The following is a 14,142-nucleotide window of genomic DNA, read 5'->3' as shown; positions in this document are numbered from 1 at the left end:
TAGAATCCATTATTTATGGATAAATCCTATTTTAATCACTAAATTACCTACAGTGAAATGGTGACTTTATAATACTATTTTATGAAATTTGTGAAGACAATTGTATTCATGCACGTTTTTTATTTGCAACCTGAACTTAGGCTTAAGTTGTTTATAAAAGTTAAATCATTCTTTTACATTTCACCAAAGCAACAGCGGGAGTCAGGTCCTGCCAGTACTATGCATTAATTCTAAAATATTCGCAACAAAAATTTTTCTAACTACAACACCTGAAAATGATTTTCCTTTCTTCCTCTGTACCTAAAACTAAACAGAATTTCCATGAGCAAAGTTTCTTTCCAAAAAGTGTCCATCTGCAGAGCACAATACCATGGAGCAGCTTCCCAGCTGACTACAACACGGTTGTTTTCAAATCTAATGTTAATTTTTGTTGAGCCATCCTTTTAAATAAATTTTAATCCTCACAGTGTTGTCTCATTGTGCACCCGATAAACTGATTAACCCTCATTCTCAAGTGACTTTCAGGCTTTGATAAACAGCAACTTAAAAAAGAAAAAGTATTGTGAGGAGAAAAATGTGTATTTTGTTCTTGTTGATTTGCAGAGAGTTGTTTGCCAGCGTGCCAAAAACTGTTGTCTAATGAACTTTGCATAAATTAGGAGCAAGCGAGTGGTTCGTGAAGGTTGTTCCAAACAATCAACAGAAAAGCTTAAAGTCGGGTTAGAATTAAAAGCACATTTAGTGACAGATTAAATGTTAAAGTAGGAATACATCAGGGATCTGTACTGAATCTGTTATGTTGTCCACAGCAGCTTCATACACAGTATCCAGACTTTTGGCAGCATTCACCCAGGATCTGTTAAGTTGGTTCATAGAAGGCACAGTGTCCCAAATAAATGTGGACCACCATGGTTATCCAGAAGAAATGCTATATGTTAATTTAGTATTTAAATATCTGGTTGGACTTCTACCTGGACCAATGTGACTCTCTCTCTCCAGATTTTCCTGTATTCCATCAGCTGTCTCAGATCTTTCGGATCACAGTTGGCGTCGTGTAATTTACTAAATGTACATGGATCTAGGTCGTCCTATGCTCAGGCACCTGTGTCATGGAGTCCACAGTAATACATTTCTCATCAGCTCTTGCTGGCTCCTCTGGCAAATCATAGATGTCACTCCCTGATGGTAGTAAATATGGCAGGTAGTTTGCCATAAAATTACTGCTTCATGTGATGATCTTGCCAAGAAAGTTTTCTACTCTAATAGTTTATTCCCTCGAACAGCTAGGTTTTGGAATTCCCTTCCTGCTATCTGCTTCCCTGACTGTACTGATATGCAGAAGTTTAAATGTAACATAAACCAACATCTTGTTAATCTTTCCTAGGCATGATCCTAAATAGTAGCCCCTTACATCCAAGTGGCGATATGCCTTGTTAGGAGTGAATGTGAGAAAAAAAAAAAAAAAAAAAAAAAAAAAAAAAACAGAAAGCAATATATTTAACACTGTACAATTTAGTACTTACTGATAAAACAATGGAATATCTACTTTTTAAGTTAAAGTATTTAAGGAATGCTATAAAAAGTAAAGGTCTAAGAGTGAATATTACAGAGACTAAATTGTTGATCAATAATAGTAATGTTGGAAAGTGTGATTGCAAAAGTGACTATTACTAACCAGCAGAGCGTTACTCTATTGTCAACTAAGGGAAGTGTTTGGAAGACGTGTGCACAGTTTGATGTATGTTTGAGGTGAAATCTGACCTGTGAGAGTTGAGGACGCGTTGCATGGAGAGAAATGATATGAGAACGATACAATGAATGTGTAATGCAAGTCTTAAAGACAGGCTTTCAGATTTTTTGTTTCTTTAACTAGCATATTGACCTTTGGATCATTTAATGCTGTATATAAAATTTTAATTTTTAGATGCTTTCGGAGTTTATTTTCACTGGGTATATTCGAGTAATGTTTTGGTATGAGGTATGAATATTTTTTGATCTATGGCAGATTACAAGGTCATCCACAGATAAGGAGCTATTTATCTCATTGTTTAGACAGTTTACAATATTATTGATTTTTATATTAAAGAGCATAACTGATAAAATACATCCTTGTGGGACTCCTTCCTGTATTTTTGTGTCTGATAGAGTTTGTCCAATTCTTACTTTAAAACTTCTATCAGGGCGGGTAGTCTGCCCTTTAATCCAAGATTGTATAGATCTTTTATTATATCCTGTCGCCATGTTGTATTGTAAGCCTTTCCTAAATCAAAAAAAGATAGCTATTGCATGTTCTTTTTTAATGAAAGCTTCTTTGATAAAGGTTTCCAATCGGAATGGGAGGAAGTGATGAGAACAAACGTGAGAGAAAGAATGATAAAGATTTAAAAGGAGATAAGTTAGTCTGAAAGTCAATTTCTAGAAGTTGTTCAACACATGCCACAATGTAAAATGGGCATTAAAACGAATATGATGATAATGATGAACAGGCCTAATATATCTCCAACATTTATATGCTTGCAGTCACAGAAGAGCTTAAAATACTCCAGAAAAACTGAAATTTGGGGAATGCTTGAAACACTTTCACTTAAATTGTTCAAAAACATATGAATCTATTTCTTACATCTTCCTATGTGTAAAATAATACAGGGTGGAACAATAAGTGTCGCCCTAAAGAAAACGACACTACAGCTTTATTTTAAAACTTTTATTGAAAAAATTAATGCAAGTAACTTGATTATGTAGTAGAGCTAATATCTTTTCAATGTAGCCACCTTCAGCCTCAATCACCGCTTACAGACGGGTTCGGAACTAGGAGTATGCCTTTTCCATAAGTGCCGAAAAAAGCTCAGCAAATACTCGGTGAATGGCAGCGATCAGGCTAGCTTTGGTATGGGAGGTCATGTTGGTAATGTTCTCGGCGTATGACCAAACAAAGTGGTCCAACAGGTTTGGGTTGGGGGAGAAGGAGGTTACTCCTTGATCTCTTTAGACTTGTGGGGCACACTCAGTCCTGCAGCCACGATAGCAGCAACCTGATAGCACCAGGGGATCACTACACTTTTCAGCACATCCAGGTACACATCGGTGTTGACTTTCAATCCGACTTCGAAGATGTGAGGTAGCACGATATGACCTTCACTTGAAACCACAGACCATAACCGTGGCTGGAAGCTTGGTTTTGTGTCACTTTCAGACATGATAGAAGGCTTCTATCACTCTTGGGATTTGTACACAACTGGCCAACTAGTAGATGATCTGTAACAAAAAAACAAAAACTGGTTTTCATCAAACAGAAATGGAATCATGTCATCTTTTCTAGAGCGACAATTTTATCGTTCCACTCTGTAGGGTAGATTTGACTCAAACATTGAAAACTGAGATAACGCCAACCTTTTACCATAAGGCTAACATCACTTTGTTAATAACTACATAAATTGCAGCTGTATGTTCAATGGGACTTTAAGTTTTTTTTTCTTTTTTTTTTTTCTTTTTTAAATCTAATAGAAATCTGGGGGAGGGTTATCATGGACCACTTTGGGGACCCCAGGTGAGACAAAGCAAACATTGCAAAGCTTAATTAAGCAAGGCTAAAAATGAAAAGGTTATCTATAGAGATCCCATGAATGCTGTGTATGAAAAACAGATAAAGTAAAAATACTGACCATCAATTGATTTCTTGGACTCTCCACTTTTGGAAAGGTTTTCATTTTTTTCTGAAATAGAATTTAAATTTTAAATTATTTTAATTTTAGTATTTAATGGCATGTCCACATTTATAGGTTATAGCTGGACTTTTAAACTTAAATTAGGAATTTTTTACATAGGAGTCACCACATCAAGGCTCAGAGGTCACTCGAGCATAAGGTTCAATGAGTGTACAGTAGTCAATGGGACAATATCGTAGTAATTGTTAGTAATGGAAATTTGGTAAATTGAATTATTTAAGACGACAGCTCATCAAGAACTTGTTTACATTGTACTTCAAGACAACCAAATTGTAGTCAGCTCGAAAGCAGGCAAACAGAAGAGAGTTTTGCAGGCACGCAGTTCTAAGAAAGAAGCTTTGTTTATGGAATCTACGTTTAGATTTAGGCACAGATAAAGAGTGGGGGGAAATTATTGATAGTGTTTTTAGCTAGACAAGTGTTTTTCGTGAAAGTTTGGCAACAAAGGACCATAGATTGAAGCTCAGACAGGCACTTGCCATGAAAATTATGATAAAGCAGAAACAGGCTCGCAACGTCTTCTGTGGGAAAGAGGTTACAGAGAAAAGGCATCCCCCACTAGGCTACGAAGTCTATTTTGAACTTTGAATTAGTGTCAAGGCAGGATAAGCTGCTCCTAGCAGCTCCTGCCCAAATATGGCAACAATATTCCATCCTTGGACGTACCTGGCTCTTATATAAGTAGAGAATTGCATCAGCAGTGACCCATCTACTGGAGCAGTAGAAGGATCCCACCATGTTTCCAGTGACCTTGGCAACGGATTTGACGTACGTGTTCCATTTCAGATCAGGAGTAAAGGTCAGACCCAGAAGCTATTCAAAATATGGAGTTTCTCCAAGACGAGAGATATTCATTTAAATTGATGCTAGATGGGGATCAGAGCATTGATTATATAAAGATAGAAGCTTGGTTTTTAGATGCATTAAAATTAACTAGCCAACTTTTTTTCCCCATTGTACCAAGCGCTCAAAATCAGAGGAGAGAGAATCAGAGAGAACTTGGTCATTTACGGCCTTTGATGCGTTATCATAGATGGTAGTGTCATCAGCATAAATATCTACGAATGATCTTAAATGATTTGGAAGATCATGGATAATTAATAATCAAGAAGACATTTCCAACTATACTATAGTTGGAGATCTTGTAGAGTAGACCTTTATGTCATACTCTATCAAAGGCCTTTGATATGTCAAGAGCAACTGCCCTAGAAAGGAAGCCTTCGTTGAAAGATTCACTAATCTAATGAGAGATATCACATCCGCAGTAGATCTAGCAGAAACAAAACCATATTGCATGTCACTAAGGTTATATTTGCTGAGGTGGTGGACTACTTCTCTATTTAACACAGATTCCAGCAACTTACTCATGACACACAGGAAACCAATTGGTCTGTACCGAGAGGGAGATGACTGATCACCTGAATTCTTAAATATAGGGTATACTGATGAGGTTTTCTAGGGTGTTGGAAAGCACTTCTCCTTAAGACAACATTTAAACAACTTTGTAAATATGGGAGCTAGTTCTGGTTTAAGCTTTTTCAGCACTCTAATTGGAATGCCGTCAAGGTTTTTGATCGGCTTGGCAACATTACACACTGATATTTGTATGTTGCATACCGTGTTTTCTGATACAGGAGGATATACGGGATGTTCGCGGCCTTGATTGCATAGGGCAAAATTAGCTACAGAGTTCTTAGCAAAGAGTTTTGCTTTGTCTGATGCTGACGAGATTCCCTCAGGTCCATTGATGATGGCTGGAATAGAGCACACGCTTCTGTTCAGGACCCTGTTTGCTATTTGCCAAAACTGATGGGAACCAAGCTGCTGCTCAGCTACTTTGGACTTAACAGACTGATCATACAACTCTGTTGCGTTCATTATTACTCTTTTACAGTGGTTGCTAGCAATCCTGAAAGCGGCTTTAGTCTAAGTACATCTATTACATTGGAAACAATGGAAAAAGTGATTTCTGTGCACAATGGCAACAGCACATTCTGGAAAGAATCATGGCTGGCTGTTAGGTTTTTTCTGGAGTGTATGAAGTGGTCTATACCTACAATTAACCATTCCGTCAGGTCTGATACTATAAAGGACACATTCTTTACAAACATGGAATGCAGAGGTAGATCTGATTAAAATGTACGAACACTATCCCAGTCAGCCATAGAGCATCGATATACTGTACGATGGAGAGGTACGATTGAGGACTTATTACATTTCGCTTTTATCAACTGATACAACTTAGCAGTCGGAAGATCCAAGTGGAGACAGAATGGAAGATGAACATAGCTCAGGGCAAGTTGTGAGAAATAGAGCTAGGAGACTTGCATACTGACCATCAGCGTCAAGCACACAAGTGGGTTCATGAACAATTGGAGTTAGCTCATAAGCAATGGAGAAATCATAACAGAACTTCCCTTCATTGTCTGTCTTGTTTGAGTGGGCTAGCCATTCCACATTGTGAACATTGAAGTCTCCACAGACGTGAATGTTAGCCAAAGGATGAGCAGACAGGATATGGTCAATTTTCTCAGAAATGCTCTTAAAGATAGTAACTCCATTGTTGTGTGGGCAATAGAGGGCAAATATAAACACAGTCGTGTGAGCAAGTGCAACCCGGAAGCACATATAGGGTAATTTAGGGTCTTCTCTGGAGATGTCCCTACCACATGGAAAGCCATCCTTAATGTAGGTACATATTCCATGCCCATGGCGATCTTGCGAATCAGATTTTAATGTTAAGTTAGAGTATCCTTTAATTACGAATTCATCTAGGGAAATAGTCAGTCCAATGCCAGTTTCACTTAGGAATAATAGGCCTGGTTTAGTCTCCTGTAATTGGGTTTCAACCTCTGGAAGGTTGTTATGTAGACCGCTGATGTTGTAGAAGGAGACATGGCAGTGGGGATCTACATTGGAAGTTGGAGTTCTGGGATTATTTGCATATTTTTTCTTCATGATGGGGTTTTAGGATTTGTGGAACAGTTGGAGATACATGGTTAGAGCAGGGCTGAGAGGAAAAGTAAGAGAGAAAAAGAAATATTTTTTTTGTAGCTCATGATAAGGTAAAGCCGTAACAATTACCCACTAGTATGGCATCGAGAAGCCCCACCAGAAGCTACTGCATGGTCCAGAAGCCATTCACCAAATGGCAATACAGCAGTCCCAGTACTTTGCACCTGCTGATAGGACAGCCTCCTCAATGGTTAATCTTAGACAACCATAGTCAGATGAACGAGACATTAGTAAATAGTTTTCACATATTCAAATGCAAACGGGTCAATATTTTAGAGATAAAGAGTTAGCTTTGCCAAAGAAATGGTAGTTTAAATGAAGGAGTTTAGACTCGCGATGTGTAACAACGTAGTCTCTACATAATGAGACAAAACGATGAGACAATCAAGACTTTAAGCTCCTCTGATGAGCACAAGGTATTATTATTGAATACAATGAAACTCGATACATTTCAGCACTATATATTATGCACATTTTATTAACAATGATGGTCTAGCCATAGAGAAATCACCCCACGCATGAACAAAGTATCTTCACTAAACAAGAAGTTCTGACCAACAAAACGAATAAAGATGTTATCAATAAAACATCAAATCTAGATAAAATTACTTTATATATAGCCCTAAGCTAATTTTTAAATTGCAGTTCAGTTGTTCACCCCCTTATTCAATGGATTTTTTCCATATCCTTTAACACTTCTATTTTTTCCTTGTTTTTGCTTTCATAATCATTATGAAACTTTATAAACTTTCACTGTTAAAAACTTTTTATGCAAATATGATTAAATTTATCTTTGTAGTTTCTTGTAATGCATTAATCTGAAATATGTATTGCATATGTTGCAAACCTCTTTCCTCTGATGAGAAGAATTGCATTTTTTGAAACTGTGGAATAAGGACTTTAAAGTTTATTTGTATTCTTTGTTCGATAATTAAAAATTTTGTATACTTTCTTTACAGGTTTTTAACATCTTTTGGAAAATGTGAATTAATTTTCAATAAGATTTTTCTATTTATATATATATATATATATATATATATATATATATAAATATATATATATAATTTGTTTTTAAAATATAATTTTAAAATGTCGAAGGAAGATGTTGTATAAGGGTCATTCCAGAAGTAAAGCCTCTGATTTTTGTCGTACCAGTAAAACAAGTAACCTTTTGTGCTTCAGAGTTTATATTTCTACATAGTCACCCCCATTCTCAATGCACTTTTTTCAGAAATTCAATGACGCATCTACTTTTGATGCACGTCTATGACAAGGGTTGCTTTTTTAGAGTATCACACCATCAATATCTGCAACAGAGAGATGAAACTTTCAGATCATGAATGTATAAGTTCAGTTATAATAACATTGCAATTTACAATACCCTCAGATCCATTTGGCCAGAATAAAAAAATAGGAAGCTTTACTTTTGGAATGCCCATCAGAGTTTGCTTGAAGCATTGTGCGTAGTGTATAAGAGTTGTGTTTGAAGGCTATGACAATGCAGTTTTCTAGAAAAACACAGTTGGGTACAAGACAAGATAAATAGAATGAATGACATTGTTGAAAGATTTCAATAATTTTTAATTATTTACCAACATAATGTGTTGAAACCAGGATGGTATTGTTGTATTATATTCTTTGAATTTTTTTAGGTAAAACACATCTCCAGGAAGAAAAAAAAATTGTACACCCACATAGTTGAGATGTGTTTATGTCAGACACATCTCAAGTAGTTGTGCATATTTTTTGTTTAAAATAACTTTTGTATAATATAAAACCTGACAAGCAGCAAAATCTCACCCCTACACAGTAAAGATCTCCAGATGCCAGAAAACCTTCTACTCTAATAGTTTCTTCCCTAAGATTGCTAGACTTTGGAATTCCCTTCTGGGTTCCTGCTTCTCTAACTGTACTGACATGCAGAAGTTCATGTGTAATGTAAAAAGACATCTTGTTGCTCAACTTCTTACATAGTATCCCTGCAAATTATGTTCTAGATAGTAGACCCCTACATCAAAGTGGCACTGTGCCCTGTTTGGAGTGAAAATGCAATAAAAAAAAAAATATATATATATATATATATACACATTTAAAATATGAGGTGCAATAAACTTAAACATGATATTTTAATTTATGCAGATTGCATATGTATTATTATGGAATCAATCCTTTATTGATTATTATAAATTACAAGGAATAATTTGCCTGCTGGACTAATTTGCAAAAAAAAATTTTTTAAATAATAATATCATTCATCAAATTCCATCTGGGTTTATTTACAATATCAGGTCAGCTGATACTTCAAATTCACAATGAATGCCCTGGAAAAGTCACTTCTGATTAATGTTTAGTTTTAAAATATGCAAATGAAGAAATGATTTGAGACCGTTTTAATGATACCTCTGCTTTTATCATAAATTGAACTCATTAACAAGAAAAAAATAAAATAAAATGGTGAGGTACATTCGGGCTTGAATAGGGGATCATTTGATCTGTAGTTGAATGCTCTACCACTGAGCTATATCTCCAGATGACAATAAATCTGTTTTTTTTTTAAGAAATGATTTGCTGAGATTTTATTTCCCTTGGCCAATGTAATGTAAAATATTCCCCTGTAAAAATTATTTTTAATTTAGAAGAGAAGAAACACTATTTTTAAGATCAGACTTTTTTGATTTTCGATACTTATCGGATGAATTTCTGTACAAAACATATCTAAGAACACTACCAGACATATAAATTAGCTTTGAGTAAAAAAGATGGTTTCAGCTGTTTCAGAATCTATGAGAAAGGAACTCACACACACTGACATTTATATAATAGTAGAGATACAACTGGACAAAATCAGATGAATAAAAGCATAAGCAAAATTACTTACCAACTTTGACAATCTCATCAGCTGGTGAAGGTACAATAAGGTGTGTTGAAAAGTAACTGTCAATATCTTGCTGCGCTTTCACTTCAAGATTTGGACTAAAAAGGATGACACAAATAAATAAAAACCAACAGTGAAAAATCAACATACAATTATTTACCTCACTTTTATTCATTGTTAATATTCATAAACTAAACTTTTTAGCAAAAGTTAAAATAGGCAAAAGTTATAATCCGTTGACTTAAGCCGAATTGATGGTTGAATATGGTTACATCTGTGCTCATTTTTGCAGTAAATACTAATCCATATTAATCCCTAACTGTGTAGAAAACAGATGCTATAATATTTAGTTTGCTGCATCCATCTCATCAGAACATCCATACAAAATTTCAGCTAGATCAGTCCAGTAGGTTCTGAAAAAAACGTGCAACAGACAAAGACAAATACATAGATTTCTTCAACATTTCAAACAATTATTTGTAAACGTTGATCTAATAGCAAAAAAAAAAAAAAACAAACAAACAAAAAAACACTGTAATCCCAGAAAATCCATCCTGGCAATAATTTACTTCCACTATGACTAATGTTTGTTCAAAATTTAAAAAAAAATTCAAGGAGTGATTATTGAGTAAAGTACGAACAGAAGAACTAGGTCCAGTCCCACCTTTGTTGGAGAGGACCAAAAAGAGGGATAAATAAAGATCCAGCCAGAAATGTTAGTTTCTAAAAGCCATCTATGTCAGCATGTACAACCAACGTTAAGTTGATGTTTTATATGCAAGGTATCAAGTATTTGTAATCATTATTTATTATTTGGATTCAGCGGACTACTGTTCTCATCTTGAATGTTATATTCACAATGTTTCGGTTGATGTAACCTCCAACCTCATTCAGGTGTATCTTGTTGAACTCCAGAATTTGGACGGAATTTCAACCGGAATTCTTTATTTACTTCATGAGGGTAGCATGGTCTCATCAACAGAAGACCTATGTAATTCGCAATTGTATTTTTCGGTCACCCACACTGAGAATTGAACCTTCAAGAGAATATTACTTTTACAATAGACTTTTCCAAGTACTGTAACTATTGTGGCATGGGTCCTTGCGAACAGTTCTAATACGAATTTTGAGAACCTTAGACCTATTTTATTTTTAGTGGTAAATATCACCATTTATTATTAATTGTTATTACTACATACATATATATTATGGTAGGTCGATTTTGGAACTTTAAATAGGTCAATAGATGGAAAGTTGTGAAATAACACCCTAAATCACCTGACAAAATATTTTTTTCCAAAATTTTGTATTTTTTTGCGAAATTGAATTTAAAGACATCAATATTTGCAATCTTAGTCGTAATTTCGGTGACACCGGAAATATGTATCCATAAAATTAAATCCGAGGTTAAACTAGAGTAAAATAATAAAATCTAATAAATAATTTATTTTTTAAAGTTTATTATCTATTTTCATATTAATTTAAATAAAATGATCAAAAATAAAATATATTAAAATATATAGTTTCAAATACAAATGGCGACTTAGTAAAAGAAGTTTTATTTATTGGATATTTTTTCGACTTTCACCGGTAGTATTTATCTGCCCCTTGTTTACATTTTTTAACCTTTGAATTCACACGAATTAATTTAAGAAATTAAACATACTATTAAAATAGTTCATTTAACAAATTAAACATACTATTAAAATATTTAATTTAGCAAATTAAACACAACTATTAAAATATTTAAACTTTTTATAATTATTGTCATTTATCTATATTTCAAAATTCAGTGTTTTTTAAAGGCTGGTTTTGGTTTACAAATTAGTTTTTGAACTAAACTGTATTGATTGGTAAGTAAAACATTTTTTTAAAATAAATTGAAATTTATTTCCAATTTTAAAAAAATATTTTCGTGTGTTATCTGATAATAAGTCACTCATCTTCTCCAAGTGATGAAGCAGATTACATACAGCCAGATAGTCCTCTCAAAGTGCCCTATAACCTTACAAAAATTCTAAGGTTTGCTCTTGAATTAGTCAGGGGTGATATATCCTCTAATCTTGGAGCCAGTCTTGGCAATGCCCTGCTCTTGGATTTGAGGGCCATGTGCGTTCTTATCCCTAATATAGATATAAAGAATATCTATATGGATAAATGTAAAATTGATAGGGCAAAAGCTAAAGTAAACGCAGATGCCTATCAAAACCACAGCAAAAATATGGAAAATCTTCTTTGTATAGGTGTTGATGGGAGGACAGACAAAGATACACTGCTCTACAAAGAATCAGTGGATGTAAATTGTGAAAAAGAAACAAAGTGTTTCTTAAATGTTGGTCTATCAAACTTGTGCCAGAAATGAACATTTTTTAGCAATTCTTACCTTATTACAGATGTATACTGGGATTGTTTCTCATCAATTTGTACAGGATGCAAGATGCTTAGTTGGTCAATTGTCCAATGAAATTTCTAAAATTAAAAAATTTCAATCATTAAGAAAATTTTTTTTTTTTTAATGTCTCATTAAAATCACAGTAACATTAAAGGCATACAAATAATCATAATAGATTGAGTAGGTAAGCATCAAAGAATTTTTCTTTTTTTTTTTAAACTGTTAAATCATCATTTATCAAAGCCAAGAGCCATCTATATATATATATAAAATTGGATTTTAATTAATTATAAGATGAAACTTTAATGATTCAAACTAGATAGATAACCGACAAACTTCCACCCATTAATATGGGAGGGGAGATTATCACCAAAAGTGTCATGAATTATTAAGTTCGCACCGGACTTACTACTTAGATATAAGTCACTTGTACCCATTCCCCTTTCTCCCCCCCCCCTTTTTTTTTTTTTTTTTTTTTTTTTTTAAATGGAGAGTAGATAATACAGTGGATGTGTTATCGGCAGCTCCAGTAACTCTCGCTTCTCCTATTTTGTCATTCAGTCCTCATTCAATGAGTGATGTTTCTGACAAAGGGTGAAGAAAAAGCTGCTTAAAGGTCGGTACTACTTGGTGACCAGTAGTCTGAGATGTCGGATATTTTTCTGTCTTTGTCTGTCCTTGTTGCCATGTCACTAGTAAGGGTGCTGGAGGTAAACGTTTTGTCTGGGCTGACGTTATCCGCCTGATAGTCAGGGACCCGAACCTTGGATTAACCACTAAGGAGGCTGTCCTATCAGCAGGCGCAAAGTACTGGGACTGCTGTATTGCCATTTGGTGAGTGGATCTGGACCATGCAGTAGTCTCTGGTGGGGCCTCTCGATGCCATACTAGTGGGTAATTGTTACGGCTTTACCTTTACGTGTGCTACAAATAAAAAAAAAAAATTTCCTGTCTTTTTCTCTCTTACTTTCCCTCTCTGTACTGCTCTAACCAAGTATGCCGACCTATTCCACAAATCCCAAAACCTCAACATGAAATATCTCCAGAATAAAAACTCAATTAAACCTAGAACCCCATCTTCCAGCGTAGACCCCTACTACCAAGTCTCCTTCTCCAATATCAGGGGTCTACGTTCCAACCTTCCAGAGGTTGAAACCCAATTACAGGAGACGAAACCGGACATATTATTTCTATGTGAAACTGGAATAGGGCCGACCACTTCCCTAGATGAGTTCATAATTAATGGATACTCCAATTTAACAGCTAAATCTGACTCCCAAGATCGCCATGGGCATGGAATATGTGCCTACATTAAGGATGGCTTCCCATGTGGCAGGGATATCTCTAGAGAAGATCCTAATTTACCCTATATGTGCTTCAGGGTTGCACTTACTAACACCACTGCATTTATATTTGCCCTCTATAGGCCCCACAACAGTGGAGTTACTATCTTTAAGAGCATATCTGAGAAAATAGACCACATACTGTCTTCACATCCCTCGGCTAACATCCACATCTGTGGTGACTTCAACGTCCATAACGTGGAATGGCTGACCCATTCAAATAAGACAGATGATGAGGGGAGGTTTTGTCATGATTTTGCCATTGCTTATGACCTCACTCAGATTGTTCGCGATACACCCAATACACCCAATCAATATGCAAGCCTCTTAGACCTTTTTCTTTCAACTTCCCCTGAGCTATGTTCATGTACCGTTCATTCTCCTTTAGGATCCTCCGACCACTCCGTCGTATCAGTTAAGATAAAAACAAAATGTAAGAAGCCATCAGACGTACCCCTCCACCGTACTGTATACCGATACTCTATGGCTGACTGGGATAGCTTCCGTACATTCATATCTGATTTACCTCTGCACTCCATGTTTAAAAAGGAAGTGTCCTCTATAGTATCAGATCTGACCGAATGGTTAATTGTAGGCATAGACCAATTCATACCATCTAAAAAATTCCAACAAAAACCTAACAGCCAGCCATGGTTCTCCCCAGAATGTGCTGCTGCTATCGCGCACAGAAATCACTTTTTCCATAACTACCAACGTAATAGATGCACTGAGACTAAAGCTGCTTTCAGGACTGCCAGCAACCACTGTAAAAGAGTAATAAAAAATGCAAGA

The 14,142-nt window shown here is 35.2% G+C and overlaps 1 protein-coding gene across 2 annotated transcripts in view; it reads right to left on the bottom strand.

The window, feature by feature from the left end:
* LOC145303400 (uncharacterized) overlaps nt 1-14,142 on the bottom strand; it is a 45,784-nt gene that overhangs the window by 23,479 nt on the left and 8,163 nt on the right. For both annotated transcript variants that reach the window (XM_080144714.1, XM_080144713.1), the window contains exons 3-5: nt 11,999-12,084; nt 9,619-9,713; nt 3,663-3,713 (exon numbers count right to left, since the gene is read on the bottom strand). In XM_080144714.1, the coding sequence (XP_080000840.1) occupies nt 3,663-3,713; nt 9,619-9,713; nt 11,999-12,084 (232 nt within the window). The remainder of the gene's footprint in view (nt 1-3,662; nt 3,714-9,618; nt 9,714-11,998; nt 12,085-14,142) is intronic.

Source organism: Euprymna scolopes, chromosome 19 (assembly GCF_053919585.1).
Source record: "Euprymna scolopes isolate OS-2025 chromosome 19, ASM5391958v1, whole genome shotgun sequence".
In the NCBI taxonomy this organism is placed as follows: domain Eukaryota; kingdom Metazoa; phylum Mollusca; class Cephalopoda; order Sepiida; family Sepiolidae; genus Euprymna; species Euprymna scolopes.
The sequence above is the reverse complement of the archived record's forward strand: the minus strand, read 5'-3'. Positions and strand labels throughout refer to the sequence as shown.